This window comes from Panthera onca, chromosome C2, assembly GCF_046562875.1.
Source record: "Panthera onca isolate mPanOnc1 chromosome C2, mPanOnc1 haplotype 2, whole genome shotgun sequence".
NCBI lineage: Eukaryota > Metazoa > Chordata > Mammalia > Carnivora > Felidae > Panthera > Panthera onca.
In genome coordinates this window covers 121,387,181-121,411,328 of record NC_138347.1, presented here as the reverse complement: position 1 = coordinate 121,411,328, position 24,148 = coordinate 121,387,181, and the positions used below count along the sequence as shown (strand labels likewise).

The 24,148-nt window shown below is 36.5% G+C and overlaps 1 protein-coding gene across 4 annotated transcripts in view; it reads right to left on the bottom strand.

Moving 5' to 3' along the window:
* Positions 1-24,148, bottom strand: part of XRN1 (5'-3' exoribonuclease 1) — a 119,324-nt gene that overhangs the window by 8,452 nt on the left and 86,724 nt on the right. For all 4 annotated transcript variants that reach the window (XM_078432277.2, XM_078432278.2, XM_078432279.2 and 1 more), the window contains 9 exons: positions 20,162-20,231; positions 17,614-17,821; positions 16,221-16,316; positions 10,871-10,979; positions 6,211-6,272; positions 4,603-4,713; positions 4,323-4,445; positions 3,707-3,866; positions 1,381-1,562 (listed from right to left, as the gene is read on the bottom strand). In XM_078432277.2, the coding sequence (XP_078288403.1) occupies positions 1,381-1,562; positions 3,707-3,866; positions 4,323-4,445; positions 4,603-4,713; positions 6,211-6,272; positions 10,871-10,979; positions 16,221-16,316; positions 17,614-17,821; positions 20,162-20,231 (1,121 nt within the window). The remainder of the gene's footprint in view (positions 1-1,380; positions 1,563-3,706; positions 3,867-4,322; positions 4,446-4,602; positions 4,714-6,210; positions 6,273-10,870; positions 10,980-16,220; positions 16,317-17,613; positions 17,822-20,161; positions 20,232-24,148) is intronic.

Here is a 24,148-nt window from a genome sequence, read left to right as displayed (position 1 = left end):
AAGCGAGCTGAAGGGTCAGGCATCCTAATGTAAATGAAAGCCAACAAAATTTCTTCCTTATACCAAGGGTTGGGAAACTAGGCCTTCTGCTTATTTTTATAAATAAGGGTTGTGTTTGCAACACAGCTAAGTCCCTTCTTTCATGTATTGCCTAAGACTGTTTTCATACTATAACTGCCCAGCTGAGTAGCTGTGACAGAGACCATATGGCCCAGAAGGCCTAAAATACTTACTATCTGGCCCTTGGGAAAAAAAAAAAATTCTAACTCCTGCTTTACACCATCCTCCAATTAGCAGATACTTCATTAATATGAATTAACTGCCAAAATCTAAAAGACTTAGAGGTCATGTCCAATTTTATGTTCACATAGAAGTTACAACTCTTTATTACACATTTTTTCTTTTATAAAAAAATTTTTTTAAAAATTCTACTTTTTTAAAAGGTAGTCATTTTTATGTGATGTTGTGAGTTTAAGCCTACTTTCTGTTTTAGGTGAGAATATATTAACAACTTGGATATAAAGAGGATCAAATAACCTTTCCTATCGTCCGTGGTTCTCAAGGTACAGTCTGGGGCCCCTGGGGGTCCCCGAAACTCTTTCAGGAGGTCTTTGAGGTCCAAACTATTTTAATAATGATATTAAGGTGCTATTTGTCTTTTCCACTCTCAGTTTCTCACAAGTATATAGAGGACAAAAAATTCATTGATATAGCTTTAGATTCTACACTGCAACTAACTTCTAAGAAAATACCATATTTTAATGTAGTATCAAAAAATATCTACTATCTGCAAAGGCTATTAGAATTCCCTCCTTTTCTCTAACTATCAGTCTGTATGGGGCCAGATTTTCTTCATGTATTTTAACAAATCATAAGAGATTGATAGTAAGAAGCAGATGAGAATCTAGCTCATTCCATTAAGCTAGAGATGGAAAAGATTTGTAAAAGTGTAGAGCAGTGCCACTCATTAAAATTTTTGAAAGGTTATTTTTAATAAATAATGCTTTTAATTTTTTCAGTTTTAATTTCTAATACAGTTAATATAGATATAAAACAAGTAAGCAAAAATCCTTTGGGGTCCTCAAAAAAAAAAAGGTGGGAGTTTATTAGGCCAAAGCTTTGAAAATTGCTGCTATAGACCAAGATCCCTAGCTCTATCAATCTGTCCAAGACTACGTGCTGCCCAGATTCCTCTCTGTCAGCATCTCTGAGGGCTCTGGCATAAATATGAGTGAGCCATAGTGGGAAGTATAAATCTATGTTGCTCATAAAGTACAAAAACTCAGCTCCATTATATTATTTTTAGCCAAAGATTTTCAGTTAATCTATTTAAGATCAGTGTTAAAGAACTTAAATAAATGGAACAGTAGTATACTATACCTGTGGTGTTCTAAGAAAGGAGAAATCTGGTTGTGGCATTCCAATAAGGGAACAAATTCGAGAAAGTTCAGTTACTGGTGTGGACACAGGAGGGATATGGCTGGGAGCAGGCCAACACACATGGTCCATAGGCTGAACATTATGGTATTCGCTAGTACTGTGAGGCTTATTCATGTAAGATGCTACCAAAAAAGAGAAAAGAATATATCTATATTAAATGATATACTGAACTATGCAGTTATTGTAGGGTTTTACAGATAGCAAGCAAAAAATTGTTAAAAGGTGAAAAGAGGAATCTCCCATGAAGCAAATAGAAGAACTATCTAGTACTGCCTAAAATTACCAAGAATTCAATACAGATTTTTAAATGACTGTAACTGATTAATGATTCATGATGAAGATTTTAAAACATGGTAAGTAGCTCAAAAACTGACATCTTGAGAGATTAATGACTACATAGTTATTTTTGAGCAAAGCAAAATTTGAATAAGCAAATAGTTTTTTTTTGAGCTGATTTACAATTCTTTTTTTTTTTTTTTAAAGTTTATTTATTTTTGAGAGACGGAGAGAGACATGGCATGAGCAGAGGAGGGGGCAGAGAGACAGGGAGACACAGAATCTGAAGCAGGATCCAGGCGCTGAGCTGTCAGTACAGAGCCTGACGCGGGGCTTGAACCCACAAGCTGTGAGATCATGACCTGAGCCGAAGTCGGACACTCAGAGGACTGAGCCACCCAGGCACCTTACAATTAATTCTTAAGTTTTGAGGCTTTGGGTTCAGTCTTGTCAAAATTCCATCCTACATTCTGAGACACATAGATAAATGGTCTTATTGCTCCAAAATGAAGCTGCTTAAAAGTTTTTCTAAAAGTAACCCTTTCAAGTGCTTTTACAGATGATTAAAACATTCTAAGAGTTCACATTCTTTAGGATGAACAAACTAATAGAACAAGAGCATACCCCAGTGAAGAATGAACCTAAACCCGTCACGTTATAGTTTTAAAAAAAAAAAAGGTTAAGTTGCTAGCCTAAAGCCACACAACTTGCAAACTCTGTTACTTGGGCTGGATTCTGAGCTCTCGACTCTTAAGAGATATATTCTTCATTATTCCGAAATAAAAGTTACTTGTTTTTTGACAGCAAGACCATCTTTTTCCAGTTTTGTTATTCCAAGAGCATGTCTGTCACCAGGATAGTTTCCTAATAGCTACTCAAATTTTAAATTGATTATTTATCTTATTATTCACTGGAATATAAAATAAATGAAGCTAGGCTCTGATTCTGTTCCAGATTTTGATGCTTAATGAAGTCAGTTCTGCTTATTTCAAACTGATGTTTGTTTGTTTGTTTTACCTGAGAAATTTCTGTCCCCATGTACTTTTGCATGAGTCATTCTTCCTGGTAGGCTTTTGCAGATAATTATACAGACAAAATACTGAAGTATAGGGGACAGAGACAGTAGGGGCAAATATGGATGTGTACTAAAATCTGGCTATGGGGCACCTGGGTGGCTAAGTTCGTTTAAGAGTGTGACTCTTGGTTTCGGTTCAGGTCATAATCTCGCAGTTCGTGGGCTTGAGCCCCACATCCGGCTCTGTGCTGACAGTGTGGAGCCTGTTTGGGATTCTCTCTGCCCCTCCTGTGCTCAGTCAGTCTCTCTCTCAAAATAAATAAATAAACTTAAAAAAACCAATCTGGCTATGTATTTGCCAGATGGCATGCTATAGGCTTCAAAATTTTAAGGCAAGCACCCACTTTACAGTGTCTACCTCCATTAATTATTTATAATTGATTTTGTAGCTTCTTCTATTGGCCAAGCTATTATAACATAATGCTATATCAATTATAGGTATATTGGTACCTGTAATATGCCAGACACAGTGCAAGCTGCTTTGTATGTATCATATAGTTACTGCAAGAGTCCTTTACAATGTTATTCTCATTTTATAAATATGAAAAAAACCCTTAAAATCTTAGTAAAGTTAAATAATGTATTTAAGTCACAAAACTATTTTTAAATTACTGAGGGAAAAAAAGCTAGAATGTGAAAACTTGTCTAGGTTTGGGCACTACCGAATGAGTATCTGCAAAAGCACAATTTAAGTAATCACAAGAAGACATTCAGGGGCTATAGAGCTATTAGTTACAGAGTTATATTATTATTTAATGACACAGCATAAAAATTACATTCTTATTTGTTACTCTTCATTATACTCTTTTAAAACTACAAGTAGTTTTATCTTCAAAAGCACATGATAAAACAACCCAAACGAACGGAACATCTGAAATGATATTGGTTACTAGTACTAGTACTTCGTTCACGTACTTAATTTCTTATTTTGTTGAGGCTGTGAGGAAGGTCCATATTCATCTCTTCTATTAGAGGGAACAGTGGCTTCATTACCAAACTGCTTCGTTTTGTTCTTATGGTCCACAGTATCAGAGGCATCAATTTTTAGTATTTCTTTAAGCATCCGAGTTCCTTTCTGTTTTTGAAAATAATTGGTATGGAGATGGTGGGGGTAGGTGGAGAAAAGTTAACCTTAGAGTTACAGAGCTTATTAACCTTTCTTTTAGTGAGTTCTAGTGTTAAAAATTAAGATGATAATTACGTTCAGGTAAGGAATGAGCAAAATCAACAGTCTAGAGTTGAAACAAAATGTCCACATTTCCTGCCACAGAAACAGTACTTATTCTTCTGCTTAACTTGACCAAATTACCTGGTGGCAATGTTTGAAAAGCAAACATACAGGTCTAAAAAACCCAAACATACGGATAAGTAAAATGCCCAGGGAAGCCTGGTTTTCCCTACAAGATGACAATAATGATGCAACATACCAGTCCACAGGACATAAAAGTGTTGTAACAGTTGCATGGGGTATGTACGCATGCGCCACAATAGTAAAATTACTACAGTACAAAAGCTCCTACAGAACACAAACCATAGCAAATGACTGTGGTGACAAAAGTTCTTCACTTGGAGGCTCTTCATGATGAGATGACTGTACTTCATTTTCTTTGGAGATATTCAAGGATGCTAAAAAGTTCTCAATTCCAGGGTTAGGCTAAAAGAATAAATATTTTGTGCATGAAGATGAAAATATGAGGATACGGAAAAAGCTAAGAATTTTAGGTACAAAATTACGATCATTTGAATTTTCACCCAATCATCTTCCCAGCTGCTAAAGTTTGGCAACAGAAATTGAATAAATGGTCTTTTACCTTATCAACAGCACTTGGGTAACCAGTCAGAACCTTCTGGTTTTCTGAGACTTCTGCACTTTCATTTCTCTTCAATAGCTTAATATTACATTTGGCAGGCCCTCCAAATGTCTATAAAAGAGTTAAGAATGAGCTTTTTGTGCAAATAGCTGCCATTTAATAGTGTTCTAAATAAATTACTGCAAATTTTTTTAAGTGCCATTTTCTTTTATATCTTAAGAATGGGGCTTGTAAACTTGGATGAGGAAAAAACTTAGATCTGCATCTTCATTAATTTCTAAATGAGATTTAGCATTTCCTTCAATTATGAATATTCCTTCAATGAAGCAATAGTGGTGATTCTAATTGCATTTCAATACAATTAATTGTCTTTCAAATCTTAAGTATTTTAGCATTAAAAACACTATTTTGAGAAAGAACCCATAACAAAGTTTATAAATCCCTTCCTAGAAGAAAGGAAATTATAGCATAAGAATTTCAGAAAAAGAGGGCCTTAAAAGTCAATCATTACTGGTATCTAAATATTAATGGGTTCCATTTGCTGATAACCTGGCATGTGCCAAATATTCTGCTAAGGTGCCTTTTATATATTTGATATATGACTAACTTATAAGAGATCAAATTCTTAAAAAATTAAAAAATATGCATATAGAAAGTACATATACCATAAGTATATGTGTCGAATGTTTTTAGAGTAAAAATTTGTTATTCTTTGATCATAAAATGCATATACTCTCCTTATCAATCAGCAGAGACTACACAAAGGCAAACATAAATAACCTCAGCTTCCTCCCACACCAAGCTACTCCACACAATGATTTAATCATTAACTTTGCCATGTTGATCCTAAATGAATCATTGAATATACACATATTTCCACAGATTTTATACATACATACATACATTTATGTACATAGGTATGTTTGTATGTATGTATATACAGACTAAATGTATCAAGTGAGATAAATCTATATTTATCTCCATTTAATTAATTTTTATTTATTTATTTACTTTATAAAAGTAGGCTCCAAGCCTAGTGCTGAACCCAACGTGGGGTTCCAACTCACGACCCCAAGATTAAGACCTGAGCTGAGATCAAGAGCTGGATGCTTAACTGACTGAACCATTCAGGCAACCCTGCATTTTAAAGATGAAGAAATTAAGGGGGCACCTTTGTGGCTCAGTTGGTTCAGCGACCGACTCTTAATTTTGGCTTAGGTTGTGATTCCAGGGTTGTGGGATCGAGCCCCATGTTGGGCTCAGCACTAAACGTGGAGCTTGCTTAAAATTCTCTCTCCTCCCCCTGCCTCTCCTCTGTTCGTGCTCTCTCTAAAAAAAGAAAAGATGAAGAAATTGAGGCTATAAGAGGTGTAGTGAGTTGCTCAAAGCCACCCAACTATTAAATACATATCTGTTTATGTATTTATATATATGTATGTGTGTATAAGTATCTCTAGTTCCAAATCCTGACTCTAGCTGTGTAACTTCCCATCCAAGTGATTACGGATTTGGGCAACTTATGGATTTGGGCAGCAAAATTCAGATGCCACACAGCTACCCACTGTAATAAAAAGCTGGCTACTAGAAATTTGATTTAAGAAAGCTTACCTGCTTATTTGACACTTTTTGTGACCGGCTCTCAGTTTTAGGACTCTTACACTCTTCTTTAACTAGAGACAAGAAAATAGGAATTTTGGTAAGTGAAAAGTATTGCTGCAAACTAGTTAAATTTACCAAATATCTACCACAGCAAGACTCTGTATTGAAAATTCACAGAATTCTAAGAAGACAAAGGCCCAGACCTTGAAAAACTTTTAATTTGGATGAGCGGAAGAAGATATACTCACAGATAACAACAAGAGAAAAGGAAAGGTGTGACATGTAAATGAGCCTTGAAGTATGTAGGTTTGCAAAGGGAGGCTAAACATTTCAGGCAAAGGAAATAACAGGAGAACAGAAATGGAAGCAGAAAGCAAGGAATGTATTTATGGAACTCTTACTAGACTAGTTCCACTGGAGATCAAGGAATATAATGGAGCTAATCCGGTAAGCAGTGGGCAACCAATGACAGAAAGGTTTTGAGCAAGTAGTGATCTCATCAGAATTGTGCCTTAGGAAGATTAAAATATGGCAGTGGCATAAAGAGTAAGGGAAAAACTAGGAAGCTATTTTAGTATTTCTGTTAAGGGTAAATTGGGAGAATGGTAAGAAAAATGAAACGGATAAATTAGAAGATGAAGGAGTAAAGGAAAAAAGAGGAAAAGAGGGAGGAAGGGACAAAGGAGGAAAGAGAAGGTGAGAAAAGAAGGAGGGAGAAGGGAAGGGAAGGAGGGTGAAGGGGAGATGAACAGAGGTGGTAAGAAATGAGCAAAAATAGGAAGACAGGGAACAGAAGAGGGGAAATAGAGGAGGGGAGAGGAGGAAAGGGAGGTAAGGAAAAGAAGAAGGGAAGGAAGTAATCTTGCAAAAATGAGGAAAAGAAAAAGCAAGTTAACATGTACTGACATTAAGCCTTTGTTGAGACACACACAACAAAACTGGAATTCTAAATAATGTAGTTACATGCATTCATGTAAATAATAATTTGAAGAAAAATCACAATGCATTCCAATTAAATATAGAACCTTTAAGCTATATTTATCAGATTTATAGGGTATCAATCTATATTTAATTTAAAAATGTAAATGAAACAAAAATAACATATAGATACTGGTGCAAAACGGTTGCCAAACTGAACCAAAGTTATAAAACCACACAATTTTTTTGAAAATAGCTTTTTAAAAAAATATTTTAAAAGACCATTATAATATATGTAAGATACACACACACACACACACACACACACACAAGATACATGCATACATCAAATGTAATAAATTAGACTCAGGACTCCACACTTGATATTTCCTCTGCTGGAAAGCTCTTCAAACGTTCTGCGTAACTTACCCCATTTCACTCCCTTTTATTGGTGTTTCTGCTCAAAACTTATGTCCTCAGAGAGGCAACCCTTGACCACTCTACTTAAAATACCACCCCTGTCTATACTTTTAAACTGCTTTATTTTTCATCATAGCACTTATAATTACTACAGATTATGAAATTTATTGAATAGGTTTTTTTTGTCTATTACCAGTCTCTGCCTTAGAATGTAATGTCCATTAGGCTGAAAAACTTGTCTATCTTGTTCACTCATATATCCCTTGCACCTAAAACAGTACCTTGCACATAACAGCTCAATCAGTAGCAGCTGAATAAATAAATGAATGAATAACAACTGAGTCATATTTTGAACATAAAGAGCAATTTTCAGCAATTTGGGAATATTCTGATCAAGAGAAGAGAAAAAGTAACTGCAAGATGAAGATTCTTATCTCTGCATCTACATTCCCTACTGTGCCTGGAACACAGAAAACACTACTGAAGGAATGAAAAAAATAAAAATGTATAAATTATGTTAAGAGAATACTGCAACACAGTATACATATTTTTATTTATTAAGATTTTATTTTTATTTTATTTTTTTAGAGAGAGAGGGCACAAGTGAGTGAGGGGCAGAGAGAGAGGGATAGAGAGAGAGAGAGAATCCCACAAGGGGCAGAGAGGGAGACAGAGAAAGGGACAGAGAGACAAGCAGGGCTCACTCGAAGTGGAGATCGTGCTCACCCAAGGTGGGGCTCGACCTCACCTGAAGCGGAGCTTGAGCTCACCCGTAACAGGGCTTGTGCTCACCCGAAGTGGGGCTTGAGTTCACCAGTAGTGGGGCTCAAGCTCAGCTGATACAGGGCTCAAACTCACAAACTGTGAGATCATGATCTGAGCCAAAGTCCGATGTTTACCCAACTGAATCACGCAGGTGCCTAATACATATTTTTAATAAAAAATTGTAATATAGGTTGGAGTAATTTAATAAGCAAATGTTTATACACAGAAAAGTAACTGGAGTATGCTAAATAAAATTTATCTCAAAAAGTAGTAAGGAGACATCAGCAAAAATGTCAGAGTAAGGACTTCTAAAAGTTCTCTCCTCCATAAAAGCAGCAAGAAAATGGGCACAAATTACCAGAATCCAAATTTTCAGAACTATGGAAATGAATCAAAGGCTTTTAGCAATCCGGGGAGTATTTATTCAAGGAAAAAGTCGGACTCTCAGAACAGTGAGCTTAGGGGCTTTTTAACTTGCCCTAGTCTCAATCCCCACTCTATAATTCTATGCCAAAATCCTCAATAAAATACTAGCAAATCAAATCTTATAGCATATAAAAAGATTATACACTGTGACCTAGGGGGATTTATCCCAAGAATGCAAGGTTGGTTCACCACAGAGAAAACAATAAATGGAATATATCATATTAATTAAGCACAGAAATAGCAACTGACAAAATCCATTATCCCTCCCTCCAAGGGGGGGTGGTGGTGGAAATCAACAACCTAGGAATAGGAGAGAACTTCCTCATTTAATAAAGGGCATTTACCAAAACCCCACAGCTAACATTACACTTAAGCTGAAAGACTGAAAGCTTACCCGAAAGATCAAGACAAGAAAAGGGTATTCTTTGCATAAAGATGGTATATACATCTGTGGAACAGAATTAATGGCCAGAAATAAACCCATTCATCTATAGTCAATTGATTTTTAACAAGGGGGCCAAGAAAATTCAATGGGTGCCAGAAGAATTCAATGGGAAAAGAATAGTCTCTCAGCAAATGATGCTGAGACAACTGGATATCCACATGCAAAAGAAGGAATATGGACCCCTACCTCATACCATATACAGACACTAATAAAGACCTAAAATAAGAGCTACAACTACAAATCTCTTAGGAGAAAAGATGAGTGTAAATCTTTGTGACCTTAGATTATGCAATGGTTTCTTAGATAGGACACTTAAAGCACAAGCAACCAAAGAAAAGTAGAAAAGATAGATCAATTAGAATTGATCAAAACTACAAACTTCTGTGTTTCAAGGACACTATAAAGTTAAAAAGACAACCTACAGAATGACAGCACGTATCTGCAAATCAAATATCTGAATAAGCATTTAGTATACAGATTTGATAAAGGACTCACACAACTCAAGGATGAAAAGAAAAGTAACTCAGTTTTAAAATCAGCAAAGGTGACGTGCCTGGGTGGCTCAGTCACTTGAGTGTCTGACTCTTGATTTCAGCTTAGGTCATGATCTCACAGTCATGAGATTGAGCCCCGTATCAGGCTCCACAATGAGCATGGAGCCTATTTGGAATTCTCTCTCTCTCTCTCTCTCTCTCTCTCTCTCTCTCTCTCTCTGCTCCTCCCAGCTTGCTTGCTCATGCTCTCTCTCAAAATAAATAAATAAATAAATAAATGAATAAAAAAATGAGCAAAGGATTTGAGTAGACATTTCTCCAAAGAAAATATACAAACTGCCAATAGGGACATGAAAAGATCCTCAATTTTATTAGTCATTAATGAATCACAAATGAAAACCACAAAGATTTCACTTTATACCTACCAGGATGGCTAGAATAAAAAAGATGAGCAATAACAAGTATTATGGAGGATGCAGAAAAACTGGACTCCCATATATTGGTGGTGGGAATGTAAATGGTACAGCCACTTTGGAAAACAGTTTGGTAGCTCCACAAAAAGTTAAACATAGAGTTAACATACGACTCAGTAGTTCACTTCAATTGGGTATATGCCCAAGAGAACTGCAAACATATGTTCACACAAAAAAACTTGTAGATGGATATTCACAGCAGCATTATTCATTTTACCCCAAAGTGGAAGCAACCCAACTGTCCATCAATGGATGAATGGATAAACAAAATGTAGTATTCATACAATGGAATATTATTCAGCCATAAAAAGGAATGTAAAAATTAAAAAAAGAAAGGAATGAAGTATTTATACACACTACAACACAGATGCACTTTATGTTCATTATGCCAAGTGAAAGAGGCCAGTCACAAAAAATCACAAATGTTATGATTCCATTATATGAAATGTCCAGATAGGTCAATCCACAGAGGTAGAAAGTAAATTAATGGTTTCCAGGTGCTGGAGGAATGACTGTAAAAAGGTATGGTGTTTCTTTTTGGGGTGATAAAATGTTCTAAATTTAGATAGTGGCATACATTGTACAACTTTGTGAAAACACCAAAAAAATCACTGTAAATACTTCAAAAGACTGAATTTTATAGTATGTGAATTGTAACTCAATAAAACTTATTAATAAAAAAAAGCAGTTAGCATCATAAGTTTGTTTATTCTGAACTTTAAACTTACATTTTTTGTGAGGCTCATGTTTTCTTTGCTGACATTTAACAGTGTTGTCAGTAAAGGCGGCTTTATGATGTTGAGTTACTTGACTTATTTCTTGAGGTAGAACTGCAATCTGAAAGTTAAAATTCTTATAAATGATTTAAGCAAACTTTTAATATTATAACTACTTTTCCTCAAAGTGAGGTTCAAAGTGATAGAAAAATTGTAGAACTCAATAATAGGAGAGCTGATATTTGAGCTCTAACTCTAAAACCCATGTTCACAGTACTGTTTCAAAGAAAAAGTATGCCATAAGTTTAATTAGAAAATATTCTAGTTTTGGGTATAGTTTTTTGGGTTGTTCTATTTGATATCTACACAAAGCTATGTGTTACTCATATTTTTCCAATAAAGGCCTAAATATTTTTTAAAGATATTTCAAATTTTATTTTTATTTTATATTTTGTAAAGACTTTTTAAAAAGCAGCTTTAGGTACAAAATGAAGCTGAGAGAAAGGTACGGAGACATTTCATAAACCTTTGGTCTCCACACATGTATAGCATTCCCCATTGTCAACATCCCCGACCAGAGTGGTACATTTGTTACAACTAATGAACCTAAATTGCATACATTTCATTATTACTTAAAGTCTATAGTTTACACTGGGTTCACTCTTGGGTGTTACATTCTGTGTGTTTGGACAAATGTATAATGATATGTATCCACCATTATATGGATTATTTTCAGTGCCCTAAAAAATCTTCTGTACTCTGCCTACTGATCCTTTCCCCCTAACCCTTTGGCAACTACTGATCTTTCACTGTCTCCATAGTTTTGCTTTTTCCAGAAGCTTGAATACTTAAAAAAAAAAAACTAAACAACAAATTTTAAAATATTTTATTTTTGAGAGAGAGAGAGAGAGAGAGAGAGAGAGAAAGGGAGGGGCAGAGAGAGAGGGAGATACAGGATCTGAAACAGGCTCCAGGCTCTAAGCTGTCAGCACAGAGTCTGATGGGGGGCTCAAACTTGTGAACCATGAGATCATGACCTGAGCCAAAGTCAGATGCTTAACCGATTGCGCCACCCCGACACCCCCACAAAATAATTTTTTTAAGTAGGCTTCATGCCCAGTGTGGAGTCCAATGCAGGGCTTGAATTCACAACCTGAGCGGAGATCAAGAGTCAGATGCTTAACTGAGTGAGCCACCAAGGTGCCCTGAATACTTTTTTAAAAATCATGTTGAGCTGTCTAGAATTTGGTCAAAATTAGGCTGCTTATTAATGCTTCATGGATGTAAGTGATATACATGGATCTCTTGTTTCTTGGAAATATGAAAGTGTTTAGCTGGTATAAATAATGAAATAGCACCCAATAACAGGAGCAGCATGCAGACGATTCTGAAGAAATATAGTATCAAATGTTGAGTTCTATCTCAAGGAAATAGGTAGTAAAATGACTAGTAGACTGAGATCTAGGGGAATTTTGGTAGTGAGAGAGGAATGTGGAAGGAACAGTAAGAACACATAACCTGAAGTGGGAATTATCTACTTGTGCGAAAGGAAAGAGACCAAACTTACTAAAACAGACCATCTTATCAAATATTTGGATATACTTTATATAAGAATTAGGTAGAGTTAGATTATAAAAGGTCTAGCTATTAGTTTCAGTTGAAACTAATGAATTCCATTAGTACTGAAGAGGGAGCCCTGTACATTCTAGAATATTTGAATAATACTGTTTTACGGCTGGAAAAGAGGTCATCTAACTCCAGTGCCTTAATTTTACACACAAGGCCCCAGAGGACCAAGGAAGTTAGAGTTGCTCAATTTGAGTCACCAAATCTGATTTCCTGATTTTTAGTCTGGTACCAGATTTATCACACCACAGTGCCTCAGGGAATAAACTGACTTCAAACCCAGGAGCTCTTATTAGACATTTTGCCCAGTTATGCCACTGGGTCCACACAGTTTTGTGAAAGGATCATAAGGAAAGATCATTAGGAAAGATGCATCAAGCAGCACTGCGTAAGAAGGACCAAAAAGGAAAGAGATAAGAAGCAGGAAGCACAGGTAGGAGGTTAACCTAGGCTTAGGATAACACTCTAAGGTCCAGTTGTGGGAACCGAAAGGAAATAAAAAGATTTGGAGTCTCACTGCAAAAAAAAAAAAAAAAAAAAAAAAGAGGAAAAAGTTTTTACTCCATGCTCATCAGATTATATGCCGTGGAAAATGGTAGTGTTAGAAATAAGGATAAGAGAGGAAACTAGGTGAGGTCAATTCTAAAACATCTTGAGGTTGAGATGAAGGTGGGGTATCCATCTATACCCGTCTTCTAAAAAGTTGGAGATACTGGCTTAGATCTTGATTGAGAGGTATGGATCACATAGATTGAGTGGTAATTAGCAGTGAGGTAAGAGCAAATGTCACCAAACAGTAAGGCAAAAGGGGGAAGAAAAAAAAAACAATTTGTTGTCCAGTTTTAGGGAGCAGTGCCCAGTGAATGGTTGGAAAAATAGAGGTTAAGAAAGAAGGTGAACACATGGCAGAAGACCAAGAAGGGAGTCAGGGTAATGTTTCCTTTTAGAGTGTAACTCCTTTGAAGTAGCTGCCTATATTTTCTGCCTCTATTTTTTCTTCTCCTCTTCTCTCTTAAACCCACTCTTCTTGGTATTTCACTCTTACCACCCTACTTGAAACCATTCTTGCCAAGATTCCTAATGACCTCAGATGCAAAAACTCTATGATTAATTCTCAGTTTTCATTTTAATTGATCCATCACCAGCATTTGACACAGTTGATTATTCTACTTGACATCCATTCTTCACTTGGCATCTAGAACACCACACTTTACTGGTTTTCTTCCTATCTCATTGGCCATTCCTTCTCAGTCCTCTTTGTCAGATTCACCTAATCTCTCTGACTCGTTAAGGATGGAATTCTCTAAGGCTAAGTTATTAGACCTCTTCTCTATCTACATCCACTTCCTTGGATATACATAGATATAAACATATAAACAAATACATGCCAAATTTCTCTCTCCGCCGTAACTATCAGAGACACTGACTCTGCATCTCCACTCAAATTTCTAACTCTTAATCTTCCCTTAGATGTTTAATATATACCTCAAATTTACCATGACCAAAACTGAACTCTGTATCTTCCTCCACAAACCTACTTGACCTGCTATCTTATCCATTTCAGGTAACAGCCCCTCTATCCTTTTAGTTACTAAGACCTTAAGAGTTACACTCTTTAATTCATTTTTTTTCTTTTAACCCCATATCCAATTTGTCATTAGATGGCAATCCCTTCCATATATGACTAGAATTTGATCACTTCTCACAGCCCCCTACTACCTTGGTCCAAGTCACTATCAACTGTACCTTGATGGTTCTAGTAGTCTCCTAACTAATCTGTTTCTACCCTGGCTCCTATACATTCTATTCCCAAGATAGCAGAAAGAATGATCCCATTAAAATATAAATTAGATGTCATTCTGTTTCTCAAAACCATTCACTGATTCCTTATCTCACTGGGTAAAAACCAATGTCATTATTAATGACCCAGAGGATCCTGCATTGTATCGATGTATCACCTCTCTAATTACAACTCACCCTACTGACTGAGAACCATAAGTCTTTTTTCTCTACCTTGAGTACACCTGGATTCCTACCAGGGTCTTTGAATTTGTCTGGAATACTCTCCCCTCACATATCTACATGCCCTAGTCCTCATTTCATTCAAATCTTTACTCAAATGTTACCTGATAATTCTATTTAAAACTGCAAAACCTTGCCTCTACGTCTCCTGCCAACATTTTTTATCCTCCTTCCCTGAACTTTTCCTTAAACTTCTGTATTACCAATATGCCATATAATTTACTTATTTATTGTCCTCTCCTCCCAAGGATACCGATTGTTTGAGGGTCAGAGTTTTGTTTTGTTTACAGCTATGTCTCATTGTATAGAACAATGTACATGGTAGGCAATCAAATACATGTTGAATGAAGTAATGAAATGAATGAATGATAATACAGTACTTCTAAAGAATGAGTAGTTAGCAGAATCAAATAAATTAGAGAGGAAAAGAGGGTTTGAAAATCTGGATATAGATTATATTTAGGTAGAAAGGATTTATGGTTGATAAGCAAAATTTATAATAGCTATTGGCAGAGAAGACCTGTGTATTTTGTCCCTCTCACTTTTTATGTTTATTTTATCATCATTTCCCTTGATATTTTCTCCTCTCTACTGTGATAAACTCTGATAATGCCACCATTATTGGAGGACATTAGAACAAAAGAGGCCTTCATGGTGTAGGCTACTGGTTTATAAACCTGAGAGAACATTCCCTCTTGACCTAAGCTGAGAAGATAGGTCAGTAGCTTGGCAAGAAGAGTTGTGTTGTAGGAATGTATTATTATTATTATTATTTTTTTTTTGTCTGAGTCAACATTTTTTTTTTTTGTTGTTAGCAGAATTTCTTTTCTTCTTAATCTCTATTAGGGAATATGAATTTGCTCATTCACATTTAAGACAACCAACTGTCAGAATAAAGCTATACATGCAAGTGAAAATGAGTAAGTTAATAAGTGCCATTAAGGCCTCTGCTGAACTTATTTAAAAAAAACTTTTTTTAATGTTTACTTATTTTTGAGAAATAGAACACGAGTGGGGGAGAGGCAGAGAGGGAGACACACACACAGAATTCGAAGCAGGCTCCAGGCTCCAAGCTGTCAGCACAGAGCCCGATGCAGGGATCGAACCCACAACCGTGAGATCATGACCTGTGCTGAAACTGGACGCTTAACTGACTGAGCCACCGAGGCACCCCAAGGCCTCTCCTGAATTTAAAATACAGTTATTATGATTTTGCAAACAACTAACATAAAATCCAAAACTGATTTAAAAGAAAAATTATCTGTATTCCCACTTATGAGTCCAAAAACTTTTATATATGGCTGAAGAGAATTCTGAACATTCGTGATTAAAAGCATTATTTCTCTTTTACGAGATTTCTGAAGAAAACTAGTCATTGCATACCCAAAAGAGAAATGTAAATCTTGTTGTTGCTGTTTTTAAAGTTTATTTATTTTGAGAGGGAGAGAGAGAGAGATCATGGGAGAGGTAGAGAGAGGAAGGGGGAGAAAGAGAAGAGAGAGATCATGGGAGAGGAAAGGGAGAGGAGGAGAAAGAATCCTAAGCAGGTTCCACGCTGTCAGCACTGAGCCCCACGCGGGGCTCGATCCTATGAACCATGAGATCACGACTTGAGTTGAAATCAAGAGTTGGTCACTTAACTGACTGAGCCACCTAGGCACTCTGTTGTTGTTGTTTTTTTAAATTAAATGTCCATCAAACATTGTATACTAACCTTCTCTTGTAGAGTTGGCTGAAAGTGCTGAACCTTTCCAGATCCCTGTAAGGACTGCCAAATGTTGCAAAATTCATCATCATCTTTACTAGGTACCTGGCAAAGCACAAAAAATTTCTTAAGGAAGTGAAACACAAAAAAATTAAGATTCATATTAAAAAATAAAATTAATTCACTAAAGTTAATTAGCAGTAGACAGGATCTTAACTTTCGTTATCTGAAATCTCAGTTCTTTTTTCTGGAGCTCAGTAATCATAAAAATATTCTATTGGAGTGAAAATGGCCTTCATCATATGTAACTAGTTTTGAATGGTTTTACTGAAAAGTAAAATGTTTATTTCCTTATTTTTGCGAGACAAAGAGAGCACATATGGGGTAGGGGCAGACCGAGAAAGGGAGACACAGAATCCGAAATAGGCTCCAGGCTCTGAGCTGTCAGCACAGAGCCTGATGTGGGGCTTGAAGTCACGAACTGTGAGATCATGACCTGAGCCAAAGTCAGACGCTTAACTGGCTGAGCCACCCAGGTGCCCCAATTGAAAAATATTTAAAGCATGACAAATGCTATGGGTTATACTAAATCAATATCCCTACGAAAATATTTTTTTTGCCTTCCAATGTACTGATATATTATCTCATTCAAACTAGTATCTAATGATTTTATTCTTAAAATCTTCCTCTTACACAAAAGCATCTAATAGATTAAAAATCACCTATTACTTATGGGGAACTGATTTTGTTCAGATTAAACTCTGAAAAAATATGCACCAAAATTTAATAGTGGTTACCTATGAAATTTGAGAATATTTTTGCTTCTGTTTCCTTTGCTCTTATCTCCTTATCTGTGTTTTCTAATTAGTCTATAATGAACACATATTACTTGGATTAAAGTGAGGTTAAGATAAAAAAAAAATGTGATTAAGATTTGGGGACATGGAATAAAGTTAAGTGTCTCTCACAAAACAATTCAATTTTGTCCCCAGAAAGATAAAATAAAGTAAATCACCCATGAGTTGCATAGTAGAAACTTGTAAATAACTTTCAATAAATTTAATTCTCTCCCTGTTAACGTTTCAAATTCATGTTATTTCGTAGTAGATATAACATTTGAGTTATATAAGAAAAAAATGGAAACGTTAGTTTCAAAGGTAAATATATGAAAACAAAACATTCTCAAGCTATTTAAAAAATGTGTTTCTTCTTTAATATAATTAATTTTATAACAGAGGTAGAATGCTATCAGTAGCACTCTTTACTAGTCCATTAACTTAAAATAAATATGAAATTGATTTGAACTAAAATTTTTTTAAAACCTAAGTCAAATTATGTTTCCACTTACAAAGTCTGCCTGTGATTTGTAAGGGGCAGAAAGAAATGAGACTAAGCGCCTTACTTGAGTAGGAACAAAAAGTGATTGCGGGGAATGGTTCAGGCCTCCCAAATGCCCAGAGGAAATTGATGAATTTGAGCTATAGTGATTCACAGCTGGTTGTGGTTTCACAATGGCTGTCAACTTCTGATTTCCAGTTTCAGAGCGACTCCCATGAGAAAGATTCACCAAGGCACTTGTTGGCAGTCGATAACCTCTACCAGGTGAGCACCTAAAAGTAAACAGTTATTTCAGGGGGAAATAATACTAAATGTGTCAGGGAGCAGACAAATCAAATTATTTTTGGGTGGACAGTCAGTCCATAATCTGAATTAATAAACGTTACTCTTAAATTCAGCAGAGGAACCTGAAATCATAGAAAGATCTCAATTTATAAGAGGATACATTTCTGAAAAGTTTCTGAATAGACTACTCAGTGCTACCAAGTGGGGGACCAACTCTTCTACAGGTGTAGTGTGCAAGGGATGTGTGTATGTGTTAGTTTGCTCTCAGAAGGCTGGCAACAAAATATCTGAGTATAACTAAAAATTTATGAATTAAATGTCAAGCTTCTTTTAAAAACTGGGTTGTACAGTTTGGTTTATGAAAGACCAGGAGATACTCAAATGCGGCACTGTTCTCAGTGGACCTCTCCCTACACAGTAGGGTAAATGTTAACTTTGATCACATTTGTCTCCTGATCAATTGCTGAGTCTAGCCCTTTTTTATCCTCACCTTCCCATCTTAAAGTTATGGACCCAGGAAGGCTTAATAGACAAGTATTTGTGATTTCCTTCCTTCCTAGCCTTAACAAAAATATTAGATATTAAAATAAATCTTCTCTTGTCAAAAGTTCTTAACTCTATTATGCACTTTTTCTAAGAATATAATCCTCTTATATGAAGAGATGATGGAGTAGAATTATTTTATGACAGATCTTTATATGATTTGTAGAAAATATGTTCATGAGAACTATACTTAAAGATTCTGCATTATAGAAATGAATGTACAGGTAATCTTTTACATAGCTCTCTATCAGTAAAGAAATCCAGTGCCTCTACCTAGGAGTGAAAAAAAAGACACTGAGAAAAAAGTTAATCATCTTAAAAATGTATCTTCTAAGTTACTGGGCTAAGGTTACTGGTGATCAAACATTTTCATGAAAAATAAAATCAGATATGAGATCCAGACTCTGCTGCTGCATTTGAAGATTGTAGACAGTTAAAGTCCTTCAGTAACAGGCACATTTGAGTTGTAAAACAACAGTAATAGCATTCTGAGGGTTACTTGGAAAAGGACTGACAATAGTGATTTTATGCAAATAAGCTAAACAAGGGGTGCCTGGGTGGCTCATTTGGTTAAGTGTTCAACTCTAGATCTTGGCTCAGATCTCAGGGTCATGAGTTCAAGCCCTGTCTTGGGCTCCATGCTGGGTGTGGAGCCTACTTTTAAAAAGAAAAGAGACTAAACCAGAGTAATCAATTTTTTATTTAATTAGTCACTAATCAAAATAGAGGAGAAAAAGAAACTAAGCTAAATTCAGTTTAGCTTTCCAGCTAGTTTCTAGAAGGGAGACAGGAAACTGGAAAGGACTTCATTTAATCCTCACAAGAATCTAGTGAAGTATGTATCTTCATTATAAATGAGGAAATTGAGGGTCAGAATGCTTTTAACTACCTACTCAAGGTAACTCAAAGAATAAGTGAGAGAACCCATTCCATGTACCTTTCATTCTATCATAATCCTTTTTCCTGTACATTTTCTATCAGTGCTTCCCCCAAATAAATAAAACTCACCCATATTAATTTAAACAAAAAATCCAATTCTCTTCCTTTAAACCTGCTAACCTCCAGTTATCTTTTCTCTCCTTCATGGTCAAACTTCTCAAGGGTCAGCTCAATTTCCTGCCTCCTCAAACCACCTGAGTCTGGCTTCAGCATCCACAATTACACTAAAATGCAAATCTGATCATGTCACAGCTTTGATTTTGATGACTTCACATTGCTTTAAGGATGAAGATCAGGATACCAAAATCTTAACATGTCCTCAAAGTTGGCTTACAAGTTCCTGCAGTGTGGTTCTTGCTTTTCTCTTTTACTCTAATCTTGTTAAAGTTCAGACACACTTGCGTTTTTTTTTTTTTTGAATGACTGAATAGGTCCTTTGTTGTATGTTGTTATTTCTTCTTCATGACCACTTACCATTCTTCTTCCCTCTTCCTCCAGTTAGCTATTATTCATTCTTTAAGTCTCATCTTAAATACTTGTCAAGAAGGCTTTCTAGGATTCTCAGGACAAGTTATACTCTTATAGAAACCTGAACTTTTCCTTCCCAGCACTTCTCACATTTTAACTAAATAACTAATGTTATAATCAGTTACACAATTATCTCCTCCACTAAAATGAAAGCTCTGTGAAAGTAGAAAGCATGTCTGTCTTACTCATTGCTACCTTCCCTGGTAGCAAGTATGATGTCTTGCATATAAGAGGAATTCAAAACGCGGACAAATAAGTAAAGTCACTGGTCACATGTTCATATTCACAAAGTATAATTATCATCAGGAAATACAAACCTTATTGTTAAGCCTCCGGGAAATTCTTCATCAAATAATACTTCAAATAGTACATCAGCTTCTCTGTTAGCTGTGAAAAAAAATAGATTTAAAAATCATATAATGAAAAATCAGCTTATAAGTTTTTGAACTGTGAGAAACATTAATTACAATTATCAAAAAGTAGTGCAGGGGAATACACAAATGAAAAAATACAGATTACTTTACCGGTATTAATTTAAAGTAAAATAATATTCTAAATTATACGCTTTGGGAAGATTAATTATGTTTTTCTCTCTGCTTTTGTCTATGTTTGAAATTATTCATAATAAGGGGAGGGGCCAACATGGCAGAGAAGTAGGGGGATCTGAAGTTCCCTCCTCTCTCAAACAGAGCAAGGTTGAAGCTAAAGGACTTTGAACTCCAAGAGTCTGGGAGGCAAAGAGACAGTAGCTTCCAGGAAACCACCAGGACAACCTGATGGGCCAGAGGTGTGTGACTGCGAACTGGGAGAGATAAATTGAACGGAGGGTAGGGATCCCCTTCTGCAGAGAGACAAAGGACAAGAAAGAGAGGCTGGGGAAGCATAGGACTGTATCTGGACAAGAGAAAAACCATGGACCTGGACAGAGAAAGGGCCAATCTCTAATTGAGGGGCTTTCTCTGGACTGGGCTGGCTGCCTGGATCACGCACCTGGGCAGGAGGGGAGTCAGCCCCAGGTTCGGTGGCTAGGTCAGGGGCACAGTCCACAGTGGGAGAAAGTGATCCTCTCCCTGGAGTGCTGTGGGACAGGACAAAGCCTGCCTGCCTCCGCCAGTCAGAGAGTGGCACTCCGCCAGTACCGGGGCACATGGAGCAGGAGTTTGAATCCCAGGCAAGCGCCAGGGCACAGGAGTCGGCCGGGCAGGACAAACCGCCTTGGTTGCACCCATGGCACAGTGAGGACGGCTTAAACAGAATGGTTTGGGACACCTGGTCTGTGGAGGAGAGACTGGGGCGTTGTCATTTTTCTCCCCATTACCAACAAGGTGGGGCTTCAGGCATCGGCCGTAGGGCCCACAGTGGAGATGTGACCTGCCTAAACCAAACCACACTCCTCTGCACCTGGTAACTGCATATCTGCTGGAGCGGGATTGACGCTGACAGACAGCACCAGACAGCCCCTCCTCCAGACCAGTGCTCTTGCACTGCCTGGCTTAATTCTCAGACAATTCTTATTTATAGATATGTTCTTCCTTCCTTTTCTCCTTCTTATCTCTTCCCTCCTCTAGTCTGGTTACTCTGGTTATTGGTGTGTTTAAGCAGACATATTTAATCCATTCTCTTGATACATGTTCCACACCTCCTTTATTCTCTTCTCTCTCTCTCTGAATTAAGCCATATAGTTTCTGTCTGGACAATTTTATTTTCTTTTTCCCCCATTTCCTCCTTTATTTTCCTTTCTCTCTCTCTCTCTGGATTAAGCTGTATAGTTTCTCTGGTCAACTTTTATTTTTTCTTTTTCCCCACCCCTGTCATTTCTTTGTATGGGATAAGGCCTCTTCTATCAGCACCGCTTCCATCATGTTGTTTACTTGTAGCTGGTGTTTCTGGCTTTTTGTTTTTGGGTTTTTTGTTTATTTGTGTGCTTGTCTGTTTTTGTTTTCTGTTTGTTTTTGTTTGTTTTCCTTTCCAGGGCTACTTTAACGAATAAATCAAAGCACACCTGGTGGAGGGTTCAAAACATCACTACAGACAGGGAGATAAAGTAACCAAAGTCACAACAACAGAGAGCAAGTAACACTCTCCAAAAAAACATCTTCTACAGGGCCAGGCCCTGGACAATGTATGATCCCTCTTTAATATGGTAGTGTTTGCAGGTGCAGGACACATAACAAGCTTTTAAAACACACACATAAAGGACAAAAAACTAGCCAAAATGACAAAATGGAAAAATTCTCAAAAGAAATTCCAGGAAGAAGTGACAGCTAAAGAATTTCTCAAAACAGATATAAACAATATATGTGAACAAGAATTTAGAACAATAGTCATAAGATTAATTGCTGGACTTGAAAAAAGCATAGAAGACAGGAGAGAATCTATTGCTACAGAGATCAAGGAACTGAAAAATAGTCATGATAAATTAAAAAATGTTGTAAATGAGGTGCAAAATAAACTACAGGAGGTGACAGTGAGAAATGATGAGGCAGAGGGGAGAATAGGTGAAATAGAAGATAAAATTATGGAAAAAGATGAAGCTGAGAAAGAGAGATAAAAAAATTCTGGATCATGAAGGGAGAATTAGAGAACTAAGTGATTCAATGAAATAGAACAATATCTATATCATAGGAGTTCCAGAAGAAGAAGAGACAAAGGGGCCAAAGGTGTGCTTGAACAAATCATAGCTGAGAACTTCCCCAATCTGGGGAAGGAAACAGACATTGAAATCCAGGAGGCACAGAGAACTCCCTTTAGATGTAACTTGAATTGATCTTCTGCACAACATATCACAGTGAAACTGGCAAAATACAAAGACAAAGAGAGAATTCTGAAAGCAGCTAGGGATAAATGGGCCTTAACTTACAAGGGTAGACATAAGGGTAGTAGCAGACCTATCTACTGAAACTTGGCAGGCCAGAAAGGAGTGGCAGGAAATTTTCAATGTGATGAATAGGAAAAACATGCAGCCAAGAATCCTCTATCCAGCAAGCCTGTCACTCAGAATAGAAGAGATAAAGGTTTTCCCAAACAAAAACTGAAGGAATTCATCACCACTAAACCAGCACTACAAGAGATCCTAAGGGGGACTCTGTGAGTATTGCAAAGACCACCAAGGACCAGAGCCATCACTACAAGCACAAAACCTACAGACAACACAAGACTCTAAACCCGTATCTTTTAATAATAACACTGAATGTAAATGGACTAAATGCTCCAATCAAAAGACACAGGGTATCAGAATGGATAAAAAAAATAAGACCCAACTATTTGCTGTCTACAAGAGATCCATTTTAGACCTGAGGACACCTTCAGGTTGAAAGTGAGGGGATGGAGAACCATCTATCATGCTACTGGAAGTCAAAAGAAAGCTGGAGTAGCCATACTTATATCAGACAAACTAGATTTTATTTTTTTTTTCAATATATGAAATTTATTGTCAAATTGGTTTCCATACAACACCCAGTGCTCATCCCAAAAGGTGCCCTCCTCAATACCCATCACCCACCCTCCCCTCCCTCCCACCCTCCATCAACACTCAGTTTGTTCTCAGTTTTTAAGAGTCTCTTATGCTTTGGCTCTCTCCCACTCTAACCTCTTTTTTTTTTTTTTTTTTTCCTTCCCCTCCCCCATTGGTTTCTGTTAAGTTTCTCAGGATCCACATAAGAGTGAAAACATATGGTATCTGTCTTTCTCTGTATGGCTTATTTCACTTAACATCACACTCTCCAGTTCCATCCACGTTGCTACAAAGGGCCATATTTCGTTCTTTCTCATTGCCATGTAGTACTCCATTGTGTATATAAACCACAATTTCTTTATCCATTCATCAGCTGATGGACATTTAGGCTCTTTCCACAATTTGGCTATTGTTGAGAGTGCTGCTATAAACATTGGGGTACAAGTGCCCCTATGCATCAGTACTCCTGTATCCCTTGGGTAAATTCCTAGCAGTGCTATTGCTGGGTCATAGTGTAGGTCTATTTTTAATTTTCTGAGGAACAGACAAACTAGATTTTAAACTAAAGACTGTAACAAGAGATGAAGAAGGGCATTATATAATAATTAAGGGGTCTATCCATAAAGAAGAGCTAACAATTATAAATATTTATGCACCAAATTTGGAATCACCCAAATATATAAAAAAATTAATCATAAACATAAGCAATCTTATTGATAAAAATGTGGTAATTACAGGGGACTTTAATACTCCATTTACAACAATGGATAGATCATCTAGACAGAAAATCAATAAAGAAACAATGGCTCTGAATGATATACTGGACCAGATGGACTTGACAGATATACTT